We start from the raw sequence: 27,820 nt of genomic DNA on the forward strand, positions 1-27,820 counted from the left end.
TAACAACGTTGAACCAACACAGGAGGCAAGAGATACCAATTATAAGCTCTTGCTGGACTGGCGTAGAGAACGAACGCCAGGGGTTGCTTCCAATGGTGGGAGAGATCATTGCATCTCATTAGACAGTCACCGCCTGCCTTAAGCTGGGCAGACCCCAGCCAGGAGGGTACTGTCTGCACAGTTCTGCACAGTTCACTTGCCTCACTGTGTGCATGAGGCTTAAGGTTCCCAAACCTGACAAGTGACTGAAATGAGCACCAGACAAACCAACAAGAAAATTATTAAGAAAAGGAAATCATCAGAGTTTCAAGCTTGCTTGTTGGAATGTACGGACCATGTTGACTGGTTTGACTGAAGATCTTCAGGACATCAGCAACACCCAAAAGACCACTGTCATCAATGAGGAACTGAAGAGGCTCCAAGAGGACATCGCCACTTTGCAGGAGACGCGACTCACAGCTTCAGGATCCCTAAAGGAAAAGGACTACATCTTTTTCTGGCAGGGCAAAGCCCAAGAGGAACCCAGAGAGCACGGTGTCGGCTTTGCCATCAGAAACACTCTTCTGCAAATGGTGGAACTAGTCACGGGCGGATCAGAAAGACTCCTTCAGGTCAAATGTCAAACCTGCACCAGTCCCGTCCACCTGATCAGCGCTTACGCTTCAACCCTGAACGCCACACCAGAAGCAAAGGACAAGTTCTATGATGAGCTCAGTGCTGCCATAGTGCAAATACCTGCTCGTGAACAACTGTGCCTTTTGGGTGACTTCAGTGCAAGAGTTGGAGCCAATCGTGATTCATGGCCCTCTTGCCTAGGTCACTTTGGTGTGGGAAAAATGAATGACAACGGACAGCATCTCCTCAAACTTTGCACGTACTACAATCTGTGCATCACAAACACATTTTTCCAAACCAAGCCACAGCACAGAGTGTCATGGAGACACCCACACTCGAAACACTGGCACCAATTAGACTTGGTCATCACCAGATGCGACAACCTCAAAAATGTCCTCCTGACACACAGCTACCATAGTGCCAACTGTGATACAGATCATTTGCTAGTCTGCTCCAAGCTGAAGCTGAGACCCAAGAAGCTGCACCATTCCAAACCAACTGGAAGGCCCCGCATTGATGCCCAAAAGACGGCCAACTCAGAAAAAGCTGAAATGTTCAGAGAGACCCTTGAGGAGAATCTGCGCAACAGCCCTAAGGGTGCTGATGCGACATCCAGATGGCAGCATCTGAGGGACACAATCTACAATACAGCCTTGTCAGTGTTTGGAAGAAGAGCTGGAAACACAAACGACTGGTTTGAAGCTAACTCCAAGGAGATGATTTCAGTCATCAAAAAGAAGCACGCTGCATTTCTGGAGTATAAATGCTCACCAAGTCAGAGTACTCAGCAGGCACTCAGAGTAGCCAGAAAAATACACACACACACACACAGAGTTGTTGGGCAGGTGCTGTGCCAACAACTACTGGCTTAAGCTATGCAGCAGTATCCAGACCTGTGCTGACTCTGGTAATCTCAGGGGAATGTACAAGGGCATAAAGAAAGCAACGGGACCCATCCAGAACAAGACAGCACCTCTGAAATCCAAATCTGGTGAAGTCATCACTGACAAAGCCAAACAGATGGAGTGATGGGTCGAGCACTACTCCGAACTGTACTCATGCGAGAACACTGTGGTTGATACAGCCCTCAACGTTGTCAAGCTCCTGTCAGTCATGGACGAGCTGGACCAGGAACCAACTGTGGTTGAATTGAAGAAAACTATTGACAGCACTGCAGTAGGAAAGACCCCAGGCCAGGATGGTATTCCACCAGAGGTAATCAAGTGTGCCTTGGACACACTCCTGGAACCCCTACATGAGCTGCTGTGCCTGTGCTGGAGAGAGGGTGAGGTTCCACAGGATGTGCAAGATGCCAACATTGTAACCTTGTATAAGAACAAAGGAGACAGAAGTGACTGCAACAATTACCGTGGAATCTCCCTCCTAAGTATCAGTGGTAAATTGTTCACTCACGTCATCCTCAGCAGACTCCAGAAGCTCACTGAGAGGGTGTATCCTGAATCCCAGTGTGGATTCCATGCTGAGAGATCTACCATTGACATGATCTTCTCCCTGAGGCAGCTGCAGGAGAAATGCAGGGAGCAGAGGAAGCCACTCTACATCATCTTCATCGACCTGACCAAGGCTTTCGACTCGGTCAGTAGGGATGGACTGTTTAAATTGCTCCACAAGATAGGCTGTCCACACAGCTACTCAAGATGATCCAGTCTTTCCACGAAGACACGAAAGGAACTATCCAATATGATGGCACATCATTGGATGCCTTCAGCATCAGGAGTGGCGTCAAACAAGGATGCGTCCTTGCTCCGACATTGTTCGGGATCTTCTTCACACTCCTCCTGAAGCATGCCTTTGGATCCTCAACAGAGGGCATCTTTTTGCACACAAGATCTGACAGGAAACTGTTTAATCTTGCAAGGCTGAAGGCTAAGTCTAGGGTGTGGCAAGTGCTCATTAGAGACATGCCGTTCACAGACAATGCTGCTGTAGTGACACACACAGAAGGCCAGCTTCAAAAACTGCTGGATCAGTTCTCCAAAGCATGCAAGGAATTTGGGCTTACCATCAGCCTAGAGAAGACAAACGTACTTGGTCAGGACGTTGCTGAACCTCCATCAATCAGCATTGACAATTACATGCTAGAGGTCGTCCACGAGTTTACTTACCTCGGGTCCACCATCACTGACACCCTGTCGCTGGAGTCTGAGCTAAACAGGAGGATTGGAAAAGCAGCCACAACTCTGTTCAGACTTAGCAAGAGAGTGTGGAACAACAAATTGTACACTCACACCAAAATGCAAGTCTACAGAGCCCGCATCCTTAGCACCCTCCTCTACAGCAGCGAGTCTTGGACCTTGTATGCCCGCCAGGAAAAGAGGCTGAATGTCTTCCACTTGTGCTGCCTCAGGCACATTCTTGGGATATCATGGAAGGACAGAGTGCCCAACAACGCCGTCCTTGAGCAAGCTGGAATTCCAACCATGCATACCCTCCTCAGGCAGCGGCAGCTCCGCTGGCTTGGCCACGTCCATAGGATGAATGGTGGAAGGATCCCAAAAGACATCCTGTACGGTGAGCTTGCCTCTGGCAAAAGACCTCCCGGATGCCCCCAGTTGCGCTACAAAGACGTCTGCAAGAGGGACCTCAAGGAGGTAGACATCGACTCAGATAGTTGGGAAGAGCTGGCAGATGACTGCAGCTGCTGGAAGCAGGAGCTACACAAGGGCCTTCAGAAGGGTGAGATAAAGATCAGACAGCTGGCAGAGGAGAAGCGAGCCCGTAGAAAGGACAGCAAGGACCTGCCAGACACCCACTACATATGCAGCAGATGTAGCAAGGACTGTCACTCTCATGTGGGCCTCCACAGTCACAGTCAACACTGCAAACGGAGATCTTAAATGGAGTTACGAAGGGCGCGATCCATGGTCTATGCAGACTGAAGGGTGCCTTGGACTTGGACAATACTGAGAACAGCCTCTCTCCATCCTCTTTAGAGCCCCCCCTTCAGGAAATTGAAGGCTGCTATCAAATCACCCCTCACTCTTCTACTGCTGTTATATTTTACTCAAAACTTAGGTGGAATTTTCCTATGCCTTTTCTCTTTTTTGCTACTATCATCAATTCAGTGAATAAAATGATGTTGCAGAGTGTATGGGAATCACTCTGCCTATGTCTAGATTGCCGAGAACTGTCAGCAAAAGATACACAAATTGTGCAACGCATTTGCACATCTTTTGCCAACAGTTCTGTCAGGATAGGCTTCTCTGACATTTGGCCCATCCACATGGGGCCAAATGGTGGAAAAAAAAACCCTCTGTCAAGACATCCCTTCTTCCTCATTGAGTAAAGTGTACAGGAACACCAAAAGAATGCTCTTGATCAGCAGATCTCTGCTGACAGATCAGCAGTCTGGATGTGCGTTCTGTCAACAAAACTTCTGTAGACAAGTTTTGTCAAGAGAATTGTGCAGTCTAATAGAGCCTCTGCGGTCAAAGAGAGAATAGCCAAAGTATCTAATCTCATTTCCACTCGAGTCAGTGGCAAAATTCCTGCAAACTTTGTGAATATCGTGTATAGATCTGGTCACTCCAGCTTAAAAAAGGAAGATATATTGAACTCTTCTGAAAGTCTGCCATAAGTGTCAGTGTCACAGTGGGAATGAAGGACTTCTGAGAATCTAGCTTTTATTTAGGAACCTGAAAATGGGAACTGATCTTATGTAAAAACCTGGTACCAGTTGTGGGTGGTGAGCCCTTGAAAATCTGGCCCTGAAATGTAGTGAAAATCTAGACCCAAATGGTCACTTACATTTGTTTCAAACAAAAGAACATAAATATTACTTTTCTACGTCAAATCAACTATATTCATCATGGTCTATATCTCATAACTCCTACAGTTATAGTTTTGTAGACAGTTAAACATAGTGCCTTTTCCCCCAAAGAAAAAGTGGTGCCAGGACTCAAGTCTGATGATTCCTCACAGTGGTTAGGTTGTTCAGTTTTAATGCCCCAGTTCCTGCACTGCTGTGAGACCGGTGGGGGGCTCCTGCCCTGGTCCCTGCTCTACTACTGCGGGACCAGCAGTGAAAATTTTTCTGGAGTTCTAATGGGAAAAAGGTGCCAGAATTCCATTCTGGTGCATTCCACCAGAAAAAAAGCCCTGGTTATACATCATATGGAGTGCAATAGGCAATATAGCTAGTATTTTAAACCATTTTACAAAACTTGCATCATAATGGGTATTATTAGACTAGAGTTCAGTGGAATTCGAGTGTCAGAGAGGTAGCCGTGTTAGTCTGTATCTTCAAAAACAACAAGTAGTCCTGTGGCACCTTATAGACTAACAGATACTCAGTTTCAGTGCTAGCAACCTTGAGTAAAAAAGCTTTAAAGGTTCCACGAGGTAATGATTTTGTAATATAAGGAGACACCATGCTCAATATGGGCTTACAAATTCAATATTTAATTCCTCGTTTAACTTCAGGTGCTGAGTTGGGAGCGGTGAAAACCTGTGAACTGTGTAAGCAGAGTCTTATAGCTGATCTGGATGATTTTGATGTAAATGACTATTACAGAAATCACCAACAGTCTCGGGTAAGAAACTGACTCTTTCCAGAGAAAGGTCTGTAATCCTGTTTTGGTACTGCTGCCTTTTAGTATTCTGTGTAATGATCTGCCTCATGTGCTGAAGCCAGCTGAAAAACAAGGAAGAGATAGACTTCCTTACACAGATTTAAAGAAATGTAAAAAAAGCCCTTGAGTAAGAAGAGTCTGAGAATAATAATCACAGTCCATTTCACAAAACTACCCAGTATCATGAGGCTCTGAGTGAAGGAAGTTTGCAATTACATTTGAAGATGGGGAATAACATTTTGTTTGGTAGGTGGAGATTACATTGCAATGTGGAAGCCAGTTGAGGGGGAGATTAGTCAAGGTTAGTTGTCCTCTACAGCATTTTACAATTAAAAAAAAGACAAGCAAACAAATTCAGGTGTATTTTTTCATTTCAAGGAATTGAACATCATCCCTAGTATTAATATTAACTTATTTGTGAAACAAGTTAAATGTTTTCAAACAGAAAAATGTAGGGGCAAGATACAGAGATATTGAGAGCTGTAAGAAAACAAACCTAGTATCACAATAGATTTAGTATTTTTAGCTGTCTGACTGCCAAAGGAATAATCTGCTTATTTTTCCAGAAGATAAGTATCCCAAGCCAGAGTTCTAATTCTTTTCTATAAGCTTTACTGCAAGCGATGGGATCAACTTGTTTAGAAAAAAGGTAAATGTTTTTCATCAAGAGAGGCAAAAATGACAGGGTAGGTCCTGCTGGTGGGGGAGTGGCAAAATATGTGGAAGAAAGCAGAAAGGCAAATTGTAGGGGTTCTGCGCTTCAGAATAGTCACGGTGATACATAAACAGACAAAAGTGATAAGCACACGTTTTCTCAAATTTTAAGGTGTTTTACAAAAGTACAGGCTATATCTATACTGGGAACAAGTTTGATGACTGAATACATCAGATTTATACATTTAAGGACATACTGCAAAGCTCCTCTCTTTTCCTAGCCATTTGAAAATGGGAGGAATTGTAAGGATCAATAATTGTTAGAGAGAGAGAGAGAAGGAATTAAGTTAGTGGGAGGTCTTGGTTGCTGGTTGTGACCTGTATCTGTTTATGCTGGTGCACTTTTAAGTAATGTAACCCTTCTAGTAATGCCAGATGCCTGCCAGAAGGGCCGGGTTCAACTCTTGTGGGGTTTTCCTGTCAAGGATACAACCAACCAGCTCGAGCCCCCACCCAGTGGCCTGGGACAATTTCACCCCCATACTGGGTGCCTGTAAGGCGGTTCTCCCCCCCCCGCCTCGCAAGCACAGAGTCTGAGATAGAAATGGCTCGTTTAATGACCATAACCTACCCCAAGGTTACAGTGACAGATGCAGTATATCAAAGCAAAGAAGAGACAAACCCCCTTCACCCAGATACTATCCCCATATGCAGTAGAACCCAGTCTCTTGCTGGGGCTCTTGGCCCTTTACCCCACACACAGTTACAGGGTGTACCTTCTGCGGTGCAGTCCCAAACCCAAAACCCGCAGATACATCACCAGGGCAGTACTAGCTGTCCACTTGTCTGCAGCCTCCCCTTGCTGCCACCAGCCGCCCGCTGTAGCCCGCCAGTCGCCGTCGTCTGCCGCTGCTCCTACCGGCCGCCCGCCGGTCGCCGTCGTCCCTCCTACCGGCTACCTGCCAGTTGCTGTCGCTCCTACCGGCCGCCCGTCGGTCGCGGTCATTGCTCCTACCAGCCACCTGCCACCCATTGCTCCCACCAGCCACCTCCATCATCCGCTGCCGCTCCCTGTCGTCACTCCCAACCTCACTGCTTGGGATCACTCTAAGGCAGAACCCTGTGATTTCAGCTCTGCATGGCCTCAGCTGCCACTCTGTGATTTCAGCTCCTGGTATCTCTCATATGGGGTTTCACAAACACCCTAGTATCCAGCTCTATCTTTCAACAGGTGGGGAGAGTTAGTCAAGCCAGGCTTATAGCTCTATGGCCAAGGCATAGGCAGGGCTACAGTACTCAACAAGCTGGCTCAACCAGTGCCCCTCCCCTTCTTTTTCACAATGCTTTAAACCAGGGAGCCCTGTGTAATCAATGTCTTACACAGCTAAGGCGACTGCCGTGTCCCCCACAACAACCCAGAGCATTGGTGAGATCTCACAACTCCTGCATTAAGTGTCAGCTTAAACTGTGATTTTACAGCTACATGTTTACAATAGACCAAATCTCATGGCTTACTTGCTACCCATTAGGCTTTGCCTGAAAAGGTATCACACATGCACACCTTTGCATTCTCATGCAAATGATCACTGGGAGACACACTCCTCCCAGCCTCAGTATCACACCTGCCGCCCTTTGCATTCTCATGCAGATGACCTCTGGGAGACACATTCCTCCCAGCCTTCAGCAGCACTGCGTTCTCCTGCTCCCCATTCCCCACACTACCAAAGACAGGGGAACTGCTGCTGCCCCCCACTTGAGCAGCCCACCTCCTCATCCAGCAGCTGCTGCATCCTCACCCCCCAGGAAAGGTAAGGGGCTTCTGAAAGCGGCGGTTGAGCCCCCTCCACAGGCCTCTTCCTGTGGAGTGGCCTGGGAGGGGTGAGTTTGGGCAGAGCCCTTCCTTTCCACCGGGGCTCCAGAGGGGTGGCTGCATAGCCAGGGGTGGGGTGTTAGGGTGTGCCCCTGCCCCACCCCTGCAGCCACCCCCCCCTTACTGTCCCCCCACCCACACCCAGCTGCCGCTGGGGGCCCCTCCTTCACCTAGGCCCCCTTCTAACCAGCTGCCCCTTCCTTCTCCCCCTGGTTTCCTGAGGGCTCTGCAGCAGCTGCTGTGGCCCCCCCAGCACCCTCAGGCGCACGTGGGCACCCCCCCCCCATTTCCACCAGGTTGGCTGTGCCCACGCCCCCTCCCACCCCCCTTTATTTTTCACTTCACCTAAGCGCCTGAGCCCCACCCCCCCCAACCACACACGCATAAACTTTACTCCCTCACATCCCAGTGCAGAAAAGGAGCCATCTTACCATCTTGTGCTGGGAGCAGCGGCCATCTTAGGTCTCACCTTCCCCTGACCTCACTGCCCTTGCTCTGCCCTTCCCCCACCTGACTGGGTCCTCAGCCTGGCCGGTGGGGGAGGGGCAGCCACGCCTCCACCCTTCCTTCCAATCCACTCTCCTCCCCTCTCCCGCTCTCTCTTAAAGGCCCCACGCCCAACAAACTTCCCCCATCTTACAAACCCACCACCATGACCCCCACACCCGCTGGAGGGTCATCCAGTGACCCCCTCCTCCCCTTGTCTTCCACTGTCACCCCTCCCACCCTCAAAACGGCGGCCCACTCATCCAGGGCTGCCCAAGACTCTGCCGCCATGTCGGCTGAGGGCGCGGGCACAGGCTCCGGGGCTCCCACCACCTCCGCCGCGGCGTCCTCCAGCAACCTGGCCCCGAACCCATCCCCCCAAAAGGGCAGGAAGGGCCAGGGGAAAAGGAAGGGCAAGAGCCCCGCCCGGAAGGCTAAACCCCCCGCAGCGGGGACTCTCCCCCCGGCTGCCCAAGCACTCGCCGCAGCCTCCCCTTCTCCCCCTCCTCCCTCCACCACCCCTGGGGGCCCCGACATCTCGGCCCCCAGGTTGTATGCCCAGGCGGCGGCCGCCGCCCCGCACCCTGCTCCTTCCGCCTCCGCCAGGACTACCATCCCCGACGGTCGCTGCCCCTTCCCCGCGCTCACCAGGAGGCACGGGGTCCGCTGCCTCCTGGTGGCTGCCTCGCCCCACGTGGAAACCTATGTGCCGGTGTTGGCACAGGTGGTGGGGTCCGCGGCTGTGGTGGCGGCCTCCCAGATGTTCGGGAAGATCGTCTTCTTCCTGGCTTCGGAGGCCGCCGCCCAGGAGGCGGTGGAGAGGGGCCTGGCGGTTGGGGGCGTGCACGTGCCCCTGTAGCCGCTGGAAGACCTGGGCGTGCGGGTGGTGTTCTCGTCCGTCCCGCCCTTCCTTCCCAACGCCGCCCTTCTGCCTTTCCTCACCGCCCTGGGCCGGCCTTTGACGGTCCTGAGTCCCCTCCCCCTAGGCTGCAAAGACCCCACCCTCTGGCACGTGCTCTCATTCCGCCGGCAGGCCTGAGTCCAACTGCCACCGGCGGCAGCACACGGCGGGGTGGCCCAGGAGGGGACTATACTGGTGCCCTACCAAGGGGCCCAGTACCGGGTCTTCTACACCCTGGGGGAGGCCCGGTGCTTTGGGTGCCAGGCGGCGGGGCATGTCCGGAGGGATTGCCCCCTGGCCCGGCACGAAGAAGAGGAGCCCGGGACCTCCTCCAACCCGGGGGGCGTCAGCCACGAGACCGGCGGCGCCCCGACCGCGACAGGGCCTGGGACCGCCGCTCCTCTTTTAGGCCCGGACGGATCCATCGCCGCTCGGGCGTCGGAGGGCGCCCGGCAGCATGGTGCCGGGAGAGAAGAAGCGGGTGCCGGCGCCCGAGCGGGCACAAATGCCAAGCCCGTGGAGGAGAGGGAGGCAGGGCCGGCGGCAGGACCAAAAGAGGGCCCACCCCAGGGCGGGTCGCCCCTCTCCCTCGCCGCCCTACCCCTCTCCTCCCTCCCTCCCTCCTTGTCGGCCCTATCCCCTGGCCCCTCCTCCTCTACTGCCCAGCCCGCCTCCTCGGAGAGCTGGGTATTGGTGGGGGGGAAAAGGAAAAAAGGGGGTGCGCGCGTCCAGCACCCCACCCCACCGGAGGATGGGGTGGAGGTGCCGCGCAAGGCACCCAAGAGATCCGCCAGCCCCGCTCCACCCGCCGAACCTCCGGCTACCAACCACCTGCCGGGGGCGACGGAGGTTGCCGCCGCGGCGGCCGAGGAGATTAACACCCCCTCGGCCCCGGAGCCAGAGCCAAAAGAGGCCGAGACGGCCCTCCCTGTTCCCGCGCCCTCCTCCGACACCCCTCCGGCCGCTACCCAGGTGGCTGTAATGGAGCGCCCGGAGGAGGTGGCTCCCGGCCTCACCCTCCTCTCGCAGGAGATCGAGGCCCTGGGCCTCACCCCGGTGGCCCTGGACATGGAAGGCCTGCTATTAGAGGCCTGTGGGCCGCCTATGGACTCTCCCTCACCCCTCCCACTTTCCCCCACCCCTCCCACCAGCGATCCCTCAATTGCCACCTCCTTCTGCCCTGAGCTGTCCCAAGGGGCAACCCCTCCCTCAACTAGGGACGACCCCCCGGCGGAGGTCGGCCAGCCCCCGGACGCCCCAGGGGAATTAGGGCTCCCCTTGCCCCCCCCCTTCGTCCCCGCAACTGAAAACCCCGATACCCTCTCCCCTGACCTGCCGGCGCCTCCCGCTGAGAGTGCCGGCACCTCAACCTCTACCCTGCCATTGCCTGAGGAGGCCCCCCTCCTGGAGACCTCCTTGGCCCGTGTTTCCGCCCTTGCTCCCACCTTGGCCTCACTGCTTGCCATCCCCGCCATACCCCTTCCCGGCCAATGCCCCGCTCCAGAACCCGCAATCCCCCCCACTCTAAACCCTCCCCTTCCTCCTCCCCCCCCACTCCCTCCTTTCCCTCCCCCCCATGACCCCTCTCTTCCCCCACTGATCTCTACCTCCCCTGCCCCCATCCCTCCCCCTCCTTTTTACCCCTGCCCACTCATACCTGCCCCCGAGGTCGTAACCCCTCAGGAGGCCCCTCTTGCACTGCCCTCTCCCAGTACTTCCGGGGCTGCTCTCCCCCCGCCGCCCTCATCCCTCCCAAACTCAGGCCCCAGTCCCTACCCCAACCTCTTCTCTGGCCGGGGAGCCCAAAAGAACGCGAGGCCGACGGGTTCTCAAGACCCCGAGAGCTCGGCACCCCACGCGCTGGCAGGTGAGATGCGCCAGTTCTTGGAGGACGTTCGCGGCTCCAAGAACAAGGTTACTCTCGCCCTCCAGCGCTGGGGAGACTTTCGCTCTGCCCTGGAGTCCGCGAGGGCCCTTCTGAGGGAGGGCACGGGGACCGGGAAGAGGGACGCCGCGGTCTACCAACGGGCCCGTGGCTTCTGTGACGCCCTCGTCATCTTTGGCGTGGCTCACGGCTTGCTGCGTGGCCCCACGGGAACCGCCGGCGCTCCCTCTGGCGAGGATCCTCCCCAGCCCTCCAAATGGCGCCGTTCATCCTTGCCACACTAAACGTCAGGGGCTGCGGGTCGGGTCTCCGCAGGTGCCAAGTGCTCTCCTTCCTCCGAGAGGGCGGGTACTCAGTCACCTTTCTACAGGAGACCCACACTACTCCGGCCGCCGAAGCCAAGTGGTGGCTGGAGTGGGGAGACGGGGTCCACTTTAGTCATCTCTCGGCCCAGCGGGCCGGGGTAGCGACCCTGTTCTCCCCAGACCTGCAGCCCGAGGTGCTGGGGAGCGTCGAGGTTGTGCCGGGCCGCCTGCTGTATCTCCGGGTGCGGGTGGAGGGGCTGCCTCTTCACCTTGTCAACATCTACGCCCCGACGCTCAGCCCGGAGAGAACCCCCTTCTTCCGGCAGGCGGCGGCCTTCCTCGACACCATCGATCCTCGTGAGTGCCTGGTCCTCGGCGGGGATTTCAACTGCACCCTCGAGGAGCGGGACCGCACGGGGACCGAGAAGTGCCAGGCCGCTGCGGACGTCCTCAGGGAGCTCATTAACCGTCGCTCCCTGGTGGACGTCTGGCGCAGCCACCACCTGGACGAGGACGCCGGTTTCACCTACGTCCGGGTGGTAGGCCATAAACCTGCACACTCCCGGTTGGACCGCATTTACATCTCGCGGCACGATCTCTCCCAGGCCCACGCCTCCAGCGTACGGCTGGCCCCCTTCTCTCACCACCATCTGGTGGCCGTGAACGCTTCCCTCTCGCCGGGGAAGCGGGGGTCGGCCTACTGGCATTTTAACAACAGCCTGCTGGAGGACGTGGGCTTCGTGGCGTCCTTCCGGGAGTTCTGGCTGGCCTGGCGCGAGCAGCGGCACGCCTTTCCCTCGGCACGGCGGTGGTGGGACCTGGGAAAGGTGTGCGCACGGCTCTTCTGCCGCGACTATACTCGGGGGGCCAGCCGGCGGCGGGATGCGTTGATAGGGCAGCTGGAATGGGAGGTCCTTGAGCTGGAGAGGTGTCTAGCCGCCAGCCCCAGAGATCCATCCCTCTGCGGCACGTACCAGGAGAAGCGGGACGAGCTCAGGACCCTCGACGCCCATCGGGCACAGGGGGCCTTGGTGAGGTCGCGAATCCAACTCCTCCGGGAGATGGACCGCGGCTCCCGCTTCTTCTACGCCCTGGAGAAAAAGAGGGGTGCCCAAAAACATATCCTCTGCCTTCTGGCGGAGGATGGCACCCCTCTTACGGATCCGGTGGAGATGCGCGAGAGGGCTCGCGCCTTCTACGCCTCTCTTTTCTCCCCGGATCCGACCGACGCCGACGCCCGCAGGGTGCTCTGAGACCAACTCCCGTCGGTCAGCACGGGCGACCGGGACCGGCTGGAGCTTCCTCTCACTCTGGCCGAGCTCTCGGAAGCCCTCCGTCTCATGCCCACCAATAAATCCCTGGGCATGGACGGGCTGACCGTGGAGTTTTACTGCGTGTTTTGGGACGTCCTCGGCCCAGACCTGCTTGGCGTCTGGGCCAAGGCCCTGCAAACCGGGGTGCTTCCCCTCTCGTGCAGGCGTGCAGTCCTCAGCCTGCTACCCAAGAAGGGGGACCCCCGCGACCTCAAGAACTGGCGTCCCATCTCGCTCCTCAGCACGGACTACAAGATCATTGCGAAAGCCATCTCCCGTCGCTTGGGGTCCGTGCTGCAGGACATGGTCCACCCCGACCAGACCTACACCGTCCCGGGCTGCACCATCTTGCATAATTTGTCCCTGGTCCGGGATCTCTTAGAGCTTGGGTGTAGGGACGGCCTGTCGTTCGCCCTCCTGTCCCTGGACCAGGAGAAGGCGTTCGACAGGGTGGACCATGGGTATCTCCTGGGCACCCTGCAGGCCTTCGGCTTCGGATCCCGCTTCGTCCGGTTTCTCCGGGTGCTGTACGCTGCCTCGGAGTGCATGGTCAAGCTCAACTGGACCCTGACCGCTCCGGTCAGCTTCGGACGGGGAGTACGACAAGGCTGCCCGCTCTCAGGACAGCTGTACGCTCTGGCCATCGAGCCCTTCCTCTGCCTCCTTCGGCGAAGGTTGACGGGGTTGGCGCTTCCAGAAGCAGGGCTGTGGCTAGTCCTGTCGGCGTACGCCGAAGACGTGCTCCTCGTGGTCCAGGACCCGGGAGACCTGGCGCGTCTGGAGGCCTGCCAAGCTATCTACTCGGCAGCCTCCTCCGCCCGGGTCAACTGGGTCAAGAGCTCTGGCCTGGTGGTCGGGACCGGATGGCAGACGAGCCGCCTCCCACCCGCGCTTCAGGCCATCCGGTGGAGCGTGGGTCCGCTGCTCTATCTAGGCGTCTTTCTCTCCGCCACGCATCCCTCTCCGCCGGAAAACTGGCAAGGCCTAGAGAGCAGGGTCACTGAGCGGTTGCGGAGGTGGACAGGGCTACTCCAGTGTCTCTCCCTCCGAGGGAGAGCGCTGGTGTTGAACCAACTAGTCCTGTCCATGCTCTGGCACCGCCTCAGCACCCTGGTCCCACCCCCCGGGTTCCTGGACCAGCTCCAGAGGTTAATCCTGGAGTTCTTCTGGCCAGGACTGCACTGGGTCCCTGCAGGGGTACTCCATCTCCCCCCGGAGGAGGGGGGACACGGCCTGACCTGCACGCGCACTCAGGTCCATGTCTTCCGCCTCCGGGCCCTGCAGAGGCTTCTCAACACCAACAGTGCAGATAGTCCGGCGTGGAGCACGCTGGCGCACGCTTTCCTCTGCCGTTACCGAGGGCTCCGATGCGTCCGGCAGCTCCTCTATTTATCCTGCAGCCGTCTGCGAGGCCTCTCGGAGCTGTCGGCCTTCTACCAGGACCTCCTCCGCACTTGGCGGCTGCTCGCAGCCTCCAGGTCCTTAGGGGCCACCGTGGGAGAAGACCTCCTCGCGGAGCCCCTGCTACACAACCCCCACCTTCGTGTGCAGGCGGCGGAGTCTCGCACGGTGCGCCGGAGGCTGGTCCTAGGTGGAATCACCAGGGTCGGAGACCTCCTGGACTACGAGCGGGGGGACTGGATGGAGGCCCCGGCGCTCGCCCAGCGCATGGGGCTCTCCGACCTACGCTCCCCCCGTCTCGTACTCCGGGAGGTGAAGACTGCCCTGCCCTCCACCACTCACAGTTACCTCGGCCGGGTCCTGCGAGAGGGTGCACCCCGCCCCCCTCCCACTCCTAGCCCTCCGGATCTGTTCGTGGGCCCCCGGCTTCGCGATCCTGCCCGCCCCCCTCCCCCCCATCACTTCAGCCGGCTGCACACTTTCCAGCCGGTCCCGTTCCGAACCGCGCCTCGACACCTTCTGTACGCGCTCGTGCTTCACACGCTCCACTTCCCCACCCTCGTGTCCCGCCCCGATCACAAATGGCGGGACCTCTTGCCGTCGTCGGAGGGTGGGGAGCCCCGGTGGGCCGGCCTCTACTCCACCTTGGTCCCGCGGCCCACCGGGGACATCAGCTGGAGAATCCTCCACGGAGCCGTGAGCACGGGCGTGTACCTGGCGCGGTTCACCCCCATCCCGGACACCTGTACCTTTTGCGGCACGAGGGAGAACCTGGCGCACATCTACATCGAGTGCGCCAGGCTGCAGCCCCTCTTCCGGCTCCTCCAGAACCTCCTCTTGAGGTTCTGGCTGCACTTCTCCCCACACCTTCTCATCCTCTCACACCCTATCCGTGGCCCCACAAAGTCGCGGGACCTCCTCGTCAGCCTCCTCCTGGCCACGGCCAAAATGGCCATTTACAAAACCAGGGAGAGGAGGCTGGCAGGGGGGGTGACCTGCGACTGTGGGGCCTACTTCCGTTCCTCCCTCCGCTCACGAATCCGAGCAGAGTTCCTCTGGGCGGCGTCCACCAACTCCCTGGATGCCTTTGAGGAACGGTGGGCGCTGTCTGGGGTCCTCTGCTCGGTGTCCCCCTCTGGCTCCCTCATTTTAAACCTTTGACCCTCACTCCCGCTCCTGGTTTTTCTTTCATTGTCCCCCGTATTTACTTGGAACCGGGCTGTTTTTAATGGGTCCCCTCTCATCGTGAGAGGGGCCTTGTAGCCGTGGGCAGGCTATGCCTGCCCACTCCCCCGGCATCCAATAGGTACAGTAATATTTGTGATGTATTTTAGTTTATGCCAAAAGCACCTAAAGCATATGGATAGATACGCTATTTAGCATTTACAGAAATCTAAATAAATACTGTGCCAGTCTTTCCCATTTACTTGTACAAGATAGCCACTTCTACCAGATTGTGTTTCTCAAATTATTTGCAGTAAACAGAGTATACTTCCCCATCTGCATCTCTCTAGATCTTATTTAGTCATAAAAAAAATGATTTCCCAGCATGCTTTAATAGAATTGATACAGCTAAGCTATTTTCTAGCTGATTGATTTGCCATTGTGCATTGTAATATGTGTATGAATATAAACATTCACTTTGAATGAAATTGTTGGTAGATACTCATTGAAAGCCTAGAGGAGGATATCATGGCTTGGAATATATTTCTCTGTCTGAATGGAACAACAACAACAACAAAATCTTGCAAACATAAACACCGTAAGAGCCAATGAAGATACAGAGACATAGTCGTGCTCGTCTATATACTATCAAAACAAAAAAAGCAGTCCAGTAGCATTTTAACAAAACAATGTATTGGGTGATGAGCTTTAGTGGGACAGACCCACTTCTTCAGATCTGAAGAAGTGGGTCTGTCCCACAAAAGCTCATCACCCAATACATTGTTTTGTTAGTCTTTAAAGTGCTACTGGACTGCTTTTTTGTTTCAATGAAGATACAGTTTACAAAAATATCCTTAAATCATTTTTCTGGGTGTGCAAACCCAGATGAGTGCTCTAGCCTAAGTAAGTTTCCAGATTAATGAGTATCTGTTAGGTTTATTATAGTGGTAGCACGGACAGAAAATGCTGTTGAAACAGTTTCACCAAGTGACTTGGTCAGGTTCAGAGAGAAAGGTAGAATTGGTGAGTGTCTATCTCCTGCTCTAGTGCTTAGGCCATGCCTTTCAAGGACTACTATACAGAAATAGTTAAAGTTATTTTAAGCCAGTATTCTTTACTAGAGAACATGCTACTTAGAACCAGCACTATCATTAGTAATTTCAAGAGATCATGTAGTATTTAGTGTGCAAATTATTAAAAGGTGCACATTTAAAAGTTTAATGTATTGCTTTTTTCTCAAATCTCTGCTTTAACCATGAAATGTAATCACTTCTGAACTGTAAAGATGGCTGGCATTCTGATCCCGCAACAGAATATAGTGTATTGGGAGGAAAAATGATTATTATTGTTAATTTCAGTGATTCTTTATATCATTGACAGCTTAATGCAATAATTATAGAGAAAAAAATAAAAAATATTAGTCAAAAGCAAAGCAAAATACTTCTTACCTTTTGTGCTGCAAATTGATTAAATTCACAATTCACAACATTCAGCTACAGAGGGAAATTTGGGGAGGCAGAATTAATTACCTACCTCAGAGTGCAGCCAAGACACTGGGTTTTCAACACCTGTGTCTTAGCTACAAGTACTGTGAGATCTGTAATGTCCACAGATGGCCATGACCACCAGTTTCCCTCATATCATAAAGCTGCATCATCCAACAGCACAGCATATTCTACTGCATGGTATAGCACTGACAGGGAAGAGTGCCACATGCTGGGTATGGTTTTCCCTGGAGAGCTTCCATCAAATTAGAGACAAGCCAATGCAGAGTGGGCCTATTAGATCTGATTATCTGTATTTTATTTGTTATATGACAAAACATCCAGCAGTTTAAGATGGTATAGCTTAATCATTTTGTTAATTAGCGGCTGAGATTTGCCATTTCCTGTGCCAAGGAGCTAACTTGTTTTCTTCCTGTTGGGCTGTTTTGTGCTCTATGGATCCTAACTGCTGATTTTCTCTTTTACATTTCCTTCCTGTGATATCCAAGATTACATTCTATAGTCTGCTTTGTGCCCAAAATCATACTAGATGATCATAGTGTTCCCTTCCAACCTTAACTCCCATCAATTTACCAGTCTATAGAGAGCATTAGACAAGACTCTCTTTAAAGTCTTCTGCTTCTTTAATTGCCTGCCAAAGGTCAGTTTTGAGTCTCTTACCCATCCCATTTCCTTGGAATGCTGTGTTTTAGGAATGCTGGCAGCCCCTGCTCACCCTGGAGTCCAACAGACTGGATCAGTAAGCTAAGCAAGGTCCTTCATGTACATCTGTGCAGAGACCTTATCCTAGTCCAGCGGTCTGCAACCTATGATTCAGGAGCCTCATGGAGCCCTTTAAGCACTTCTTTGTGGCTCCTAATGCTATAAGAGCAAAATAAAAAACAACCTCCTGATTATTTTCAGCAAACAGTGAATGTCTAAAAGCCCCAAAATGAACAACTCATACCTAAATAGCCAACAATGTGATCTTGAAACATTGGACAACTCCTCCCTTTTTTGGTTGCTGACCCGTCGTAGGCCAATGGGAGGGATTGCAACTTCTTTGGAGGATAGGGTCATAATTCAAAAGGATCTGGATAAACTGGAGAAATGGGCTGAGGTAAACAGGATGAAGTTTAATAAGGACAAATGCAAAGTGCTCCACTTAGGAAGGAACAATCAGTGTCACACATACAGAATGGGAAAGGACTGCCTAGGAATGATCTAGGGGTTATAGTGGTCCACAAGCTAAATATGAGTCAACAGTGTGATGCTGTTGCAAAAAAAGCAAACATGATTCTAGGATGCATTAACAGGTGTGTTGTGAACAAAACACGAGAAGTCATTCTCCTGCTCTACTCTGCACTGGTTAGGCCTCAGCTGAAGTATTGTGTCCAGTTCTGGGCACCGCAGTTCAGGAAGGACGTGGAGAAATTGGAGAGGGTCCAGAGGAGAGCAACGAGAATGATCAAAGGTCTAGAGAACATGACCTATGAAGAAAGGCTGAAAGAACTGGGCTTGTTTAGTTTGGAAAAGAGAAGATTGAGGGGGGACATGATAGCAGTTTTCAGGTATCTAAAAGGGTGTCATAAGGCAGAGGGAGGGAACTTGTTCTTCCTTGCCTCTCAGGATAGAACAAGAGGCAATGGACTTAAATTGCAGCAGGGCAAGGTTCAGGTTGGACATTAGGAAAAAGTTCCTAACTGTCAGGGTGATCAAACACTGGAACGAATTGCCAAGGGAAGTGGTAGAATCTCCATCACTTGAGATATTTAAGAAGAGGTTAGATAGATGGCTTTCAGGGATGGTCTAGAAAGTGCTTGGTCCTGCCATGAGGTCAGGGGGCTGTACTCAATGGCCTCTCGAGGTCCCTGCCAGTCCTACTCTTCTATGATTCTGTGATTCTATGACTGTATGTGATAGCCATAGTCACAGTGATTAAGCAATGAAATACAATCCATGAAGACAGTTGAGACTTAATAAGTGAGTTTGGTAGATAATGTAGTCCCTGGATGAAGAAAGGAAACTGAGTATTTCACAGTACTGGTTTGAGTCCTCAAGGTCTTTAGAAACCAGGGTTACAAGTAACATTGAACACCACATTCTCTCTCTTTTCTGCACACAGGCACAAAACGATCTAATGAATTCAGGTCTCTACCTTGTGCTGCTCCTTCACCTCTATGAACAGAGGTTTGCAGAGCTGATGCGACTAAACGACAACCAAGCCAGTAGAGATGGGGTAAGAGGAGTGAAAATGATAAAGCTTCAAATCACACACCACTAATATTTTCAGATTTTTTTTAAACTTAACATGGCTCCTTATCCAGCTAAAGACACCTCCCTAGGTTAAGCCCACAGGTGGTCTGCAATCTGTTTAGAATTTGTGGCAGTCTTCAAAATCAGCCACATGAAGTTTTACTAAGCTCCCCCCACCTTCATCAGGAGGTACACGTTACAGTCCTGCCTCAAAGTAGCTCAGTGCAGGATGAGTATTTCCCCCACTGACTGTCATTAATTTACACATGCTCTGTACCCCTTCTGTCAGCACATAAGATACTGCTGTACAATAAGGGGTGTGTGTTTTTTTTTGCTCACCAGCCACAGTCAAAGTTAAAAAAAAAAAAACAACCCCACAATATGAGATTGAATTTATATGCATGTGGAAATGCAGCCTAAACCACTAAGTAATATAAATGCCAAAACCCCCTTGTCTACAGAGCAGAGTTGTACCTTTGTGTGATGGTATGTGACTCACCAATGCAGCATTTCCTATTGGCTGTGTTGGTAGTCAGCTGCACACTCTTCTGGTGGTCTCTCATCCAGTGTCACCTCTGCTTCTGTTGCCCCAAAGACTGCACCATCCTCTTCAGGACACAGACCTCCAGCTGTGCCACATTAGGTTCTCCCCCTTTCCAGGGGGAACAGAAATGCGTAGTACAGCTAATTTATTCAGTGGAAATCACAGCCAATTGTCTGGTTACTTCCTCAGTGGCGAGGGAGGGCTATGCCCCCCCCCTTCTCCAGGTCCCAACCTAGGGATCCTGTAAGATGGCAACCACATGCTGTGTCCTCTCCCTCCTCTCCATACCTTTCCCTGAGCCGCTTCTCCAAGGCCCCTGCATGTTCTTTGCCCTAACCTCAGGACTTCAGCCTTCCAGTGTTATCAGCCAGCCAAAAGCTCTTGGTGGTGGCTGCTGGCAGAACTGCTCTGTCCAGGATGCTACTACTAGGACGCTGGTCTTCTCCCTTCTAGGTTCTAGTCAGCTACTCTGCCCTGCAGCCCTTTTTACATGACCTTGTTGGTTCATTACTGGCTACTCTTCTCAAACTCTTTCTAATTGGCTGCCTCTAGGACAGCCTCCTTATAGATGCTTTTAACCTTTTTTTTTTTTGACAGTGAGAGGCAAATTACATCCTGTAATTTGCATTAGTGGATTGTGTCCACAATCTGTTCTATCTGATTAACATAAACCTTTTTACAGTGATCTCACAGACTACCCTCTAGTTTTTTCAGTGCATTCCCAGACTTCCCACACACGTCCCTGAAATGGGGTTTGTGAAAGCAGAGATCCACAGTTAGAGAGCTACTGTACCAAGATTTTTTAAATTGCAGCCTGTATGAATAATGTGATTCCTTTTTTTTAATATAAAAACTCTTGAGTCTGTGTATTGCACCCTGTAAACAGAAAACTTTTGATACATAAAATTAGTCACACTGTAGATCCCTCACAGGGTACATGCAAGAAGAGTTGTAGGTGCATTATAAAGGTGTTCTAGGAGACATGCCAAATGTAGTGGTGGTACTGCCACACCAGTACTTTCTGTCAGCACTAGCACAATGATGGTGATGACGAGTGAGTTGATGAAGGCTATAACCGTGGCAAGCCATGCTTTGAGCATATGCAGTTGCACAAGTACTAGCAACAACTGTGAACCATTAAAAGCACTTTTGAATGGGGACCCAATGGGCCTAATTGTCAGTTACCATGTTCAGGCAGTGAAGGCATGGTTGAGGTGGCTCAGGGCTACTCTAGTTTTCACTCTGCTTGACATGGCCACATATGGGCCCTAAGAAGGAAGGAATAGTTGAAGGCTGAGATTTACAAAAGCATCTATATGTCTTAGGAGAACAAGTCTCAGCAATTTCAGTGGGACTTGTGCTCCGAAAATCCCACCAACAGTGCAATGTATGCAAACCATGCCCCCCAATCCAAGGGATGGAAACACGGTTATTGTAAGACTCTTGTATCAGGGCTACAACATCTAATCATGTCCCCATTGCAAGTGATATAATCTGGGATCTCCTTCCACCCAATTTAAGGCTGCTTTATGGTGCCAATATAAAGGAGTTTTAACTCAGAATCAGGAAAAAATTGTGTTTCAAGCAAATATACAAGACTCCAGGATGGTTCCGGACACATCCCTGATACTGGCACCTAGTATCATATTTCACAATACCTAGTTGACAATGCAGCTTGTTGGCATTGTGAACATATTCCAGAGCAAGATATATTTCTGTTCTCTTAGAATACTTCTCATGAGTTGCAAAGCTGCTGCAGAGGCTTTTCAGTCTATTGGCAGGAACAGTCCTTCTGGAAATGAAACTTCTCTGTACCTCATGGAGCTATTTGAATGACATTTTTAGTTTGAAATTCACAGAACACTCCTTCATTGCAGCGTTATATAGTTGAGCTGGTCTGAAAAGGTCACACATATTGATCCAGTGGCTTTGGTGCTTGCAGATAAAATCTGGTTTCTCCCTGGCTACGTCGACACTAGCACACTATGTCGAAGTAGCCTATTTCAACGTAAAAACATCAAAATAGGCTACTTCGATGTGTATCGTCTACACATCCTCCAGGGCTGGTGCCATCGACATTCAATGTCGAAGTAGCGACGCAGAACGTCGAAAGGAGCTGCCCCGGAAGAAAATGTGGAGTATCCACACACACAAGCGCTCCCCATCGAAATAAGGGGCCAGCAAAGCCCCAAGCCACTCCCTTAAATGGCCCCTCCCAGACACACTCGGCCTGCACAGCAGGAGATCCACAGAGCTGCCAACCGGTTGCAGACCCTGTGCACGCAGCGTGGACACCCAGCGCAGCAGCAGCAGCAGCCAGAAGCCCTGGGCTAAGAGCTGCTGCACGCAGTGACCATAGAGCCCCGCAGGGGCTGGACAGAGAATCTCTCAACCCCTCATCTGATGGCCGCCATGGAGGACCCCACTATTTCAAAGTAGCGGGACGTGGATTGTCTACACACGCCCTACTTTGATGTTGAACATCGAAGTAGGGCGCTATTTCCATCTTTGGATGGGAATAGTGATTTCGATGTCTCGCCGCCTAATGTCGATTTCAATGTCGAAATAGCACATGGCGCGTGTAGACGCGACGCATGCTGTTTCGACATTGTGACAGCTACTTCAAAGTAACCGGCTAGTGTAGATGCACCCCTTGATACTGATGGGAACTGAGGCTTTCCATCCTGACTGTCTTGAACCTGGAAAGGGTTTGAATTAGAACATGACCTATAGGGTATTGGTTTCTCTTGATTCTCTTTATACTAACAATGTTTTGAAAAGCTGACTATAAAATAATCCAGATTTTGCTTTTAGTATAACAATCTTCATTATATCATTATTGTCCAGATGTGTTTATCTTTACAATTATTCTTTTTCCAGCCTCTTTATATTTCTTTAAGTTTCTAAGGTCCACATCATACAAATAACTAGGCTGTGTGTCATAGAAAAATATTTAAAAACTCACAACATTGTCATGGCAAAAAAAAAAAAAAAAAACCCTCACAATTTTGGTTGAAATAAGACAGCCAGACAACATCTATTTTTAAATTTAATGCATTTTTAAAATTTTTAAAAGCTGATGAATTGGGGCAGAGAAAGGCCCAACATTTTCCAAACTGGCCTCTTAGAGTTAAGGTAACTATTTTTGGTAGCTCAATTTGAAAAAGCTTATTTTGATTTTCAGAGCTATTGAACACCCCCTAGAGGTAGCTGAAGTCAGTACCTCTAGTACTGTGTTGAAGTACAGTACCTGAAGTCTGTGTTGACATCAGAAAAACTGGGACACCCCAACTCAGAGGCCCTGTTTGAAAACTTGAGCTTAAATGACAGGTGCAAGAGCACTACATAGAGAGGTAGGAATAAACCCTAGTGTCAGTAAGGTACCTGTGTCCAACATGGGACAAATACTACAAAATGACAGACAAAAATCTATTAAGGAAGCTTTAAAATAATTTCGTTTAACGTAAATATTTTCTGTATCCCTGTGATTCAGTATTTTAGGTTACACTTCACAGCATTTTTAGTGTAAGACAATACATCATTCTTCTAGCCAAGAGGTTAGAGAGAGTCCTGTTAAAGACATAATAAGTATGCCAGAACACACAAAGAGCCTTAAACAAACACTTCAAACAGAAAACTGAACTAAGATTGAGATCCAGGGCTCTTGTTCTTGAAGGTCTTTGGTATTAGTCATTGGCTAATAATGAGTGTATTGTGATATAGTGAGTCATCTAGTTTCACTTCAAAAATATGCGCCTTCCTAGACATGATTCAGCACTTTGTATGTAAACATAATACAGCAACAAGAGAGAACAGCCAACAAGAGTGGCCTAAAGACGAGACAGTTGAGAAATACACTATGCCCATTTTCAACACTTCCTTACTGCACACTCCAGCTGCCCTTGGCTACAGCCCCACAGCCAAGTTATTTAAAGATGACAAAGTTATTTTGAAATAACAGCTGTTATCATCTACATTATGCATACACTATTTTGAAACAAATTCAAAATAGCATGTGTGTTATTTTGAAAGCTGCAAAAATCGTTGTATGAGGAATAGCACCTGTTTCGAAATACCTATTTTGAAATAGCTGCTGTTAGCTATATCTACACTGGGATGCTACATCGAAATAGCTTATTTCGATGTAGTGAAATCGAAATAAGCTATTTTGATGAATAGCATCTACACATCCTCCAGGGCTGGTGCCATCGACGTTCAACGTCAACGTTGGACAGCACTCCATCGAAGTAGGCGCTGCAGGGGAGCGTCTACACACCAAAGCGGCCCAAATCGAAATAAGGGTGCCAGGAACAGCTGCAGACAGGGTCACAGGGCAGACTAGCACTTCCAGGGCAACAGCAAGCCGCTCCCTTAAAGGGCCCCTCCCAGACACACACAGCCTGCACAGCACGCGGTCTGCAGAGCCACAAGCATGCACACCCTGTGTAAGCAGCATGGACCCCCAGCAGCAGCAGCAGCAGCAGCAGCAGCTGCCAGAGGCCCACACATCCGCCCCTGGAGGAGCAGTGGTTGCCCTGCTCAGTGCCATGCAGGAGGCAGCTGACCATCTTTTATTTGAGGAAGATGAGCTGTCCTCGGGGGTGAGGAAGCAGCCCCAGACCTTGCTGCCCTCCCAGTGCCGCCCCCCGCCCCCCACCCCCCGCCGCTGGCTGTGGAGATACCCCATGAGCATGGACTGGTGGGAGCGGCTGGTGGTCGGCGAGTGGGACAACAACCGCTGGCTCTGGAGCTTCCAAATGAGCCGGCAGACATTCCTGGAGCTCTGCCAGTGGCTCACCCCGTCTTACGGCACCAGGACACCCCGCATGCGATGTGCCCTCACCGTAGAGAAACAGGTCGGCATCGCTGTCTGGAAGCTGGCCACTCCAGACAGCTACCGATCTGTAGGGCAGCAGTTCGGCGTGGGCAAGGCCACCGTCAGGGCTGTCCTCATGGAGGTAAGAGGACCCAGGAGGAGGGGGGGGGAGCCCGGGGGGGGGAGGGGGGGGAGCCCGTGGAGGGGGCCAGACACACTCTGCACACCCATCACTGGTGCTCTCTCATGTCCTGCCCTGCCGGTCGTCCGCGCAATCAATGCCCTGGTCCTCCACGGGCTTGTGCGGCTTGGGGACCCGGATGCTGCCATCACAGGATTTGTCAGCCTGGGCTTCCCAAATTGCTTTGGGGCTCTGGATGGGACCCATATCCCCATCCGTGCCCCACAGCACAGTGGAGGACGCTTCCTCAATAGGAAGGGGTACCATTCCGTGGTCCTCCAGGCCTTGGTGGACAGCCGGGGCCGCCTCTTGGACATTTATGGTGGCTGGCCTGGCAGCACCCACGACGCCCGGGTGTTCAGAAATTCGGGCCTGTGCCGCCAGCTGGAGGCGGGGACCTACATCCCCCAGTGGGAGATCCCTGTGGGGGACACCACCATGCCCCTCTGCCTCATCGCAGACGCAGCGTACCCCCTCCGGCCCTGGCTCATGCACCCTTACACGGGCTATATCACAGCCAGCCAGGAGCGGTTCAACACACGCTTGAACCATGCGCGCCAGGTGGTCGAGCGCACTTTCAGCTGCCTCAAAGGGCGCTGGAGGTGTCTCCTCACCCGCCTGGATGCAGGCCTCACCAGCATCCCCCAGGTTGTGGGCACGTGCAGCGCACTCCACAACCCAGTGGAGAGCAAGGGAGAGGCCTTCTTCCAGGGCTGGGCTGTGGAGGCTGGCAGGGCTGACGTCCAGCCGCCCACTGCCCCCAGTTGCCAGGTCAAACCTGAGGGGATCTGGGTCTGGGGGGCCCTGCGGGCCCATTTTGACCAGGCTGCGGGGTGAACACTGGCAGGGCCAGCTGCGGGTGAGCCACCCACTGCACCCCCCCCCCCACATCCTCCACAACACTCCCTGCCCCCAGGCCCACACCACAGAGAACCCGAGAGCACACACACCACCCCCCACACTTCTGTGCAATAAAATGGAATTTTTTTTTAAACAAAACCCTGCAACCTTGTATTAATTATTAACAGAAGAAGAAGGGGAGACTATGTACGTGGCGGGGCAGGTACAAAACAGGGGTAGAACAAAAACTATTTACAAAGATGGGGGGGAATAAGCCCAAAGGAGGGGGGCCTTGCGGGGGCAACAGCCTCGGCCATGCACCCCTATTGTCCTGCGCCTGGTGTTGGGGGCGGGGGGGGGGGGGCGCGACCCACGTCTTGGCTGGAGGCCTGGTTGAGGCTGTGTGGGGGCCGAGAGAACCGGCAGATAGGGCCGGGCGGAGTCCGGAGGCCCATGGTCCCCCTCAGTGGCAGGCCCCAGGACGGCTGATGGTGGAGGGATGGCAGGCGGAGCGGTGGGCTGTGGGGGGGTGGGGCGGGCAAGTGCCGCGCAATGGTATCGAAGGTGCGCATGAAGGCCCCCCAAGCCTCCTGGCGCCAGGCCAGTGCTCACTCCTGGAGATGGAGCTGCCACTCCTCCACCTGCAGGTGCCACTCTGACACCTCCTGCAGATGGCTCCGCTGCTGTTGGGCTCGTCCTGGGGCTGGTCCGTGCTCTGCCGAGGGGCTGGCCTGATGGGATGGCCCCTGGTAGGCTCTCCAGGACCACAGCCAGTGTGCCGGTGCTCTCCGGGCCCTCCAATGGTGCAGCTGCGGAACAGGGGTGAGGGAGAAAAGTGGAGACAGCCGTTAGTCTGGGCCCTGACCTGTGGCCCTTGTCCCCCACCCCTCTGCTGCTGGTTCCCCATCCCCGTCCCCCGTCCCCCGGGGATGATGATGGGTGTCCAACCCCCGCAACCGGGGGACCCTAGGTCTGCTCCCCCCATCCCCAGGGATGGGGCATAGCGCTGTCCTGCTGGGGGGCAGGGGCTGATGGACTCTTCTGAGGGACACGCCACTGCTGTCCTCGGGGCCATGGTCATCTGGGTGTGTGGAGGGCCCTGGTCATGTCTGTTGTCCCCGCCCCTTAACCCCGGGGCGGGGGGGGGGGGTGTGCACCAGGGGTGGGGGTACATACCTGATGCTCCACTCCCACGGTTGGGGGACAGCCATCGGGTGGACACCCTGCTGGAGCTGCGGGAGGGCAGGTCGATCTGGAGCCCCCTGTCGCTGGAGGCCCCCCTCCTCCTCCTCCGGTGTCCCAGGGGTGGGCTCCTGTCGGGGGGGCCCCCTGGGGTGCAGGGCTGGCCTCCGGGGCGGACTCTGTCTCTGGGTCCTGCTGGGGCTCGTCAGCCGATGTGTCAAGGGTGGCCGGGGGGGCGGGGGAGGGGAGGAGGTGTACCGGGGGGGGGGGGCCAGGATGGGCCTGAGCTCCCTGTAAAAGGGGCAAGCGGCGGGGATGGCCCCAGATCAGCTGGCTGTGTCCCGGGCCCGGGTGTAACCCTGCCGCAGCTCCTTTACCTTACTCCTGACATGGTCAGGAGTGTGGACAGGGTGACCCCGGGCAGCCAGGCCCTCGGCCAGCCGAGCGAATGCATCCACATTCTGCCTTTTGCTCCCCATTACCTGGAGCACCTCCTCCTCACCCCAGAGCCCCAGCAGGTCCCGGATCTCGGCCTCCATCCAGGAGGGGCCCCGCTGCCTCTTCCCCCACTGGCTGGCAGGCTGGGAGCCCTGGGTCCCCTTGTGGGGGGACCCTGTGGGCTCTTGGGCGGGACTGGCTGGATGCCATGGGGTGCAGGGTGGTGGGTTGGGGGCTGCTGAGGGACATGCAGGCTGGGCACATGGCTGTGCTGCTGCCTGCACGAACTCTCAGCTTCCTGCACAGGAAATAAGGGGGCGGGGAGCTTTAAGGGGCTGCTGCATGCGGTGACCATAGAGCTCAAGGGCTGGAGAGAGCGTCTCCAGCTGATGGCCGCCACGGAGGACCCTGCTATTTCGATGTTGCAGGACGCGGATCCTCTACATGTGCCCTACTTAGACGTTCAACGTTGAAGTAGGGCGCTATTCCCATCTCCTGATGAGGATAGTGACTTCGACGTCTCGCCGCCTTATGTCGATTTCAACTTCAAAATAGCACTCGGCATGTGTAGACGCGGTGGGTGCTATTTCGAAGGTGGCATGGCTACTTCAAAATAGCCAGCTAGTGTAGACGCGGCTGTTAAGACATGGGACTGTGCTTATTTTAAAATAGGTGCTTCTCTTCACCACCGATTGGTCTCCCCAGATGACAATGAGATACAGAATATCCTGGTGGGTCCAAGCTGGGGCTCTCTTGCGAGTCTGAGAAGTGCTAGTCAGATCACTCTGCCTTGAATGCTCATGATTGCAGTACAGTACAGGGCAACCAATAATTGCTACTGATGCGGTGCGATACCAATATAGCGTGATGTGATGAGCAAAGGGATTTTTTTT

General features: G+C 53.1%; 1 protein-coding gene across 1 annotated transcript in view; it reads left to right on the forward strand.

Moving 5' to 3' along the window:
- Nucleotides 1–27,820, forward strand: part of MARCHF10 (membrane associated ring-CH-type finger 10) — a 145,914-nt gene that overhangs the window by 112,570 nt on the left and 5,524 nt on the right. Inside the window, exons 8-9 of the mRNA XM_074979047.1 lie at nt 5,059–5,168; nt 18,796–18,909. Coding sequence (XP_074835148.1) covers nt 5,059–5,168; nt 18,796–18,909 — 224 coding nt within the window. The remainder of the gene's footprint in view (nt 1–5,058; nt 5,169–18,795; nt 18,910–27,820) is intronic.

Source organism: Carettochelys insculpta, chromosome 28, assembly GCF_033958435.1.
Source record: "Carettochelys insculpta isolate YL-2023 chromosome 28, ASM3395843v1, whole genome shotgun sequence".
Classification (NCBI taxonomy): domain Eukaryota; kingdom Metazoa; phylum Chordata; order Testudines; family Carettochelyidae; genus Carettochelys; species Carettochelys insculpta.